Genomic DNA, 4,314 nt, shown 5'->3' on the forward strand with positions numbered 1-4,314 from the left:
TTAACTTTCTGAGCGTGTTTTTAATCCAAACATATCATATCTATATGTTTTTGGAATCAGGAACCGACAAGGAATAAGATGAAAGTGTTTTTAAATTGATTTGGAAAATTTAATTTTGATAATAATTTTTATATATTTAATTTTCAGAGCTTGTTTTTAATCCGAATATAACATATTTATATGTTTTTGGAATCAGCAAATGATGGAGAATAAGATAAACGTAAATTTGGATCGTTTTATAAAAAACATATTTTTTTTACAATTTTCAGATTTTTAATGACCAAAGTCATTGATTAATTTTTAAGCCACCACGCTGAAATGCAATACCGAAGTCCGGGCTTCGTCGAACATTACCCGACCAAAATTTCAACCAATTTGGTTGAAAAATGAGGGCGTGACAGTGCCGCCTCAACTTTCACGAAAAGCCGGATATGACGTCATCAAAGACATTTATCAAACAAGTCGCGTAAGGCGAAAATACAATATTTAGTCAAGTAGCTGTCGAACTCACAGAATGAAACTGAACGCAACGCAACGCAGCAAGACCGTATACTCGTAGCATCGTCACTCCACCGCCCGTGGCAAAGGCAGTGCCCGTGGAATTGACAAGAAGAGCGGGGTATTCGTTGCGCTGAGAAGGATAGCACGCTTTTCTGTACCTCTCTTCGTTTTAACTTTCTGAGCGTGTTTTTAATCCAAACATATCATATCTATATATTATTGGAATCAGGAACCGACAAGGAATAAGATGAAAGTGTTTTTAAATTGATTTCGAAAAAAAATTTGATAATAATTTTTATATATTTAATTTTCAGTGCTTGTTTTTAATCCGAATATAACATATTTATATGTTTTTGGAATCAGCAAATGATGGAGAATAAGATAAACGTAAATTTGGATCGTTTGATAAATTTTTATTTTTTTTTACAATTTTCAGATTTTTAATGACCAAAGTCATCAATTAATTTTTAAGCCACCAAGCTGAAATGCAATACCGAAGTCCGGGCTTCGTCGAAGATTACTTGACCAAAATTTCAACCAATTTGGTTGAAAAATGAGGGCGTGACAGTGCCGCCTCAACTTTCACGAAAAGCCGGATATGACGTCATCAAAGACATTTATCAAAAAAATGAAAAAAACGTTCGGGGATTTCATACCCAGGAACTCTCATGTCAAATTTCATAAAGATCGGTCCAGTAGTTTAGTCTGAATCGCTCTACACACACACACGCACACACACACGCACATACACCACGACCCTCGTTTCGATTCCCCCTCGATGTTAAAATATTTAGTCAAAACTTGACTAAATATAACAAGTCGCGTAAGGCGAAAATACAATATTTAGTCAAGTAGCTGTCGAACTCACAGAATGAAACTGATAAACGCAATGCCATTTTTCAGCAAGACCGTATACTCGTAGCATCGTCAGTCCACCGCTCATGGCAAAGGCAGTGAAATTGACAAGAAGAGCGGGGTAGTAGTTGCGCTAAGAAGGATAGCACGCTTTTCTGTACCTCTCTTTGTTTTAACTTTCTGAGCGTGTGTTTAATCCAAACATATCATATCTATATGTTTTTTAGAATCAGGAACCGACAAGGAATAAGATGAAAGTGTTTTTAAATTGATTTGGACAATTTAATTTTGATAATAATTTTTATATATTTAATTTTCAGAGCTTGTTTTTAATCCGAATATAACATATTTATATGTTTTTGGAATCAGCAAATGATGGAGAATAAGATAAACGTAAATTTGGATCGTTTTATAAATTTTTATTTTTTTTTACAATTTTCAGATTTTTAATGACCAAAGTCATTAATTAATTTTTAAGCCACCAAGCTGAAATGCAATACCGAAGTCCGGGCTTCGTCGAAGATTACTTGACCAAAATTTCAACCAATTTGGTTGAAAAATGAGGGCGTGACAGTGCCGCCTCAACTTTCACGAAAAGCCGGATATGACGTCATCAAAGACATTTATCAAAAAAATGAAAAAAACGTATGGGGATTTCATACCCAGGAACTCTCATGTCAAATTTCATAAAGATCGGTCCAGTAGTTTAGTCTGAATCGCTCTACACACACACACAGACACACACACACACACACGCACACACGCACACACACACGCACATACACCACGACCCTCGTTTCGATTCCCCCTCGATGTTAAAATATTTAGTCAAAACTTGACTAAATATAAAAACATAACACCAGAGAGAGAGAGAGAGAGAGAGAGAGAGAGAGAGAGAGAGAGAGAGAGAGAGAGAGGGAGGCACATATTTAGCATCCGCAATTCAAGAGACAAAGACAATTCAAAATGTACACACACAGAGTTATTGAACAACGGTTGCAAGCGACGAACCCGACGCGTTTTCTTTCCTCTCATTATCATTACGGTTCGATCGCGAACAGAACACCCGTCTGAACGTCTTGTAGAAACTAGTGCTGGTCGTGATGTACAGGAGGAAGTTTGCCGATGAATTCATCATCTCCAGAATACTGACTAGAGTGTAGGTGACAGCCACAGTGTTTCTGTATCTGCCCGTCGTGTTAAAGTCAGGCAGTCTCCCCAGCATGATGTAGAAGACGACATAAGGAATGCCGGTGACGATGAACAACATGCAGACACTGATCAGAGTCCGGGTGATTTTTCTTTCGCTGCTCATTCTTTTGGAATCGTCGGAGTGAGAAACAGCCTGGGACCACTTCCGGCTCCTCTTCAGCAGGAGTAGAATCAGGACTGACAAAACCAGGACAAGGAAAACGGGAACAATCCGAAACAGTATGGTGAGATAAACGAAAATATAATCACTCAAAACCTGGGCGTTTGATTGGTAAAATTGTGTTGTGACGTAGACAGGGATGGTTTCGTTGTATGCAGAGCTAAAGACGTAAGCATAGTCACCGATTAGAAAACAAGGAAAGAATATGCATATTATTGCCACATAAATCAAAACACATGTGAGACGAACTCGAAATTTGGTCAAAATGGTCGTAGCTCTGAGCGGAAAAGCGATGAATATGAACCGCTGCACGGCAATAAAGCAAATAAAAATGGCGGATATTCGACTGAACACCAGTGACGCAACTTCAAGCGACCCAGTCAGAGCTTTCACCCTGATGCTCTCAACGACGTCAACATATTTCACCATTTCAGACACAAACGGGATGTAGTAGCAAATGACGTAGCACAAGTCTGAGACGGATAAACAAAGCAACACCACGTTCACGTTTTCGCGCAGCCCGTCACAGCACAGAACTACGATCGTGAAAATATTTCCCAGGGTTCCACAGATGAAGATCAATGGGAGAACCGAGACTCCCACAATGGAGAGAATCTGGTTCCTGGTTTCTGTGGACATGATCCCTTGAAGGGAGCTGTCGTCTGCTCGGAGTGTCGTCAGGACGCCTAGCTGCGACGTCGTTGTCTCGTTTTCCATTGAGAAGACAGAGGCGGTAGTGGATGAAAGGCTGAGGCTCTGATTCTGGGAATGTGCGTGTCCTGCAAACGGATACAAACTTATGTTCATGACTTGGACACATTGGCATGATAGTTTTTCTGAGTTGCCTCATCGTTCATACTCCAAATCTTACAAAGGAATTAAAAAATGAATAGCATAGATGTTGGGTAAAATAGTAAAGACACACCAGCTACCTTTTTTTTAATTTTTTTTATTTTTTTAGCTGTGGCCAGAAATCATCCTAGTTGCAGGTACCTTCCCTCCCGATCTTGTTAATTACTATGGACAACCATTTGACACATACCCAGCATTTACAGACTCCCCCCCCCCCCCTCCCCCATTTACGTTTTCGAGATGTGGATAAGCATTGTAGATATAATCCAAACATTAGTCAGAAATCCTTGCAGATACCGCGTACCGTCCCTCCCGATCTTGACCATGGAGAGGTGCAGGTTGTACACGGGGCCACATGGTGTCACACCCCCTCCCTAAAGGCCAAGTCTTATTACTGAACACTCAGAGCTAAAGCTCCGTGCGGCCAGCTTCGTGAAGTATACTGGGCCAAGTCTTATTACTGAACACTCAGAGCTAAAGCTCCGTGCGGCCAGCTTCGCGAAGTATACTGGGCCAAGTCGACTTGGCCCAGTTAAGGACAGGCTGAAGGGGTGTCCATAATTCAGCCCCAAGGCGACTTTGCGACGTCTTTTTTTTTTTTTTTTACCGAAAATACACTGCTTAAGCTGCGTGAATTAGTCTTCGCCAATTCCTTTCACTGAGGCTTACAGTCTTTCGCTAAAACTTTCACAAGTCCTTTCGCCGAAAATTCAGTTTCAAAGCTTCGTGTAGCG

General features: G+C 40.3%; 1 protein-coding gene across 1 annotated transcript; it reads right to left on the minus strand.

Moving 5' to 3' along the window:
* Positions 1 to 2,298: 2,298 nt before the first annotated feature.
* On the minus strand, positions 2,299 to 3,499 carry LOC138948152 (galanin receptor 2a-like). Its single transcript, XM_070319654.1, has one exon. It carries the CDS (start codon positions 3,443 to 3,445, stop codon positions 2,339 to 2,341), a length of 1,107 nt encoding a protein of 368 aa, XP_070175755.1. The 5' UTR covers positions 3,446 to 3,499; the 3' UTR covers positions 2,299 to 2,338.
* Positions 3,500 to 4,314: the final 815 nt, after the last annotated feature.

This window comes from Littorina saxatilis, linkage group LG15, assembly GCF_037325665.1.
Source record: "Littorina saxatilis isolate snail1 linkage group LG15, US_GU_Lsax_2.0, whole genome shotgun sequence".
In the NCBI taxonomy this organism is placed as follows: Eukaryota; Metazoa; Mollusca; class Gastropoda; order Littorinimorpha; family Littorinidae; genus Littorina; species Littorina saxatilis.

What these genes read in the sequence shown, in the direction of transcription:
- LOC138948152 (XM_070319654.1), bottom strand. Translation starts at nt 3,445, where the DNA reads ATGGAAAACGAGACAACGACGTCGCAGCTAGGCGTCCTGACGACACTC.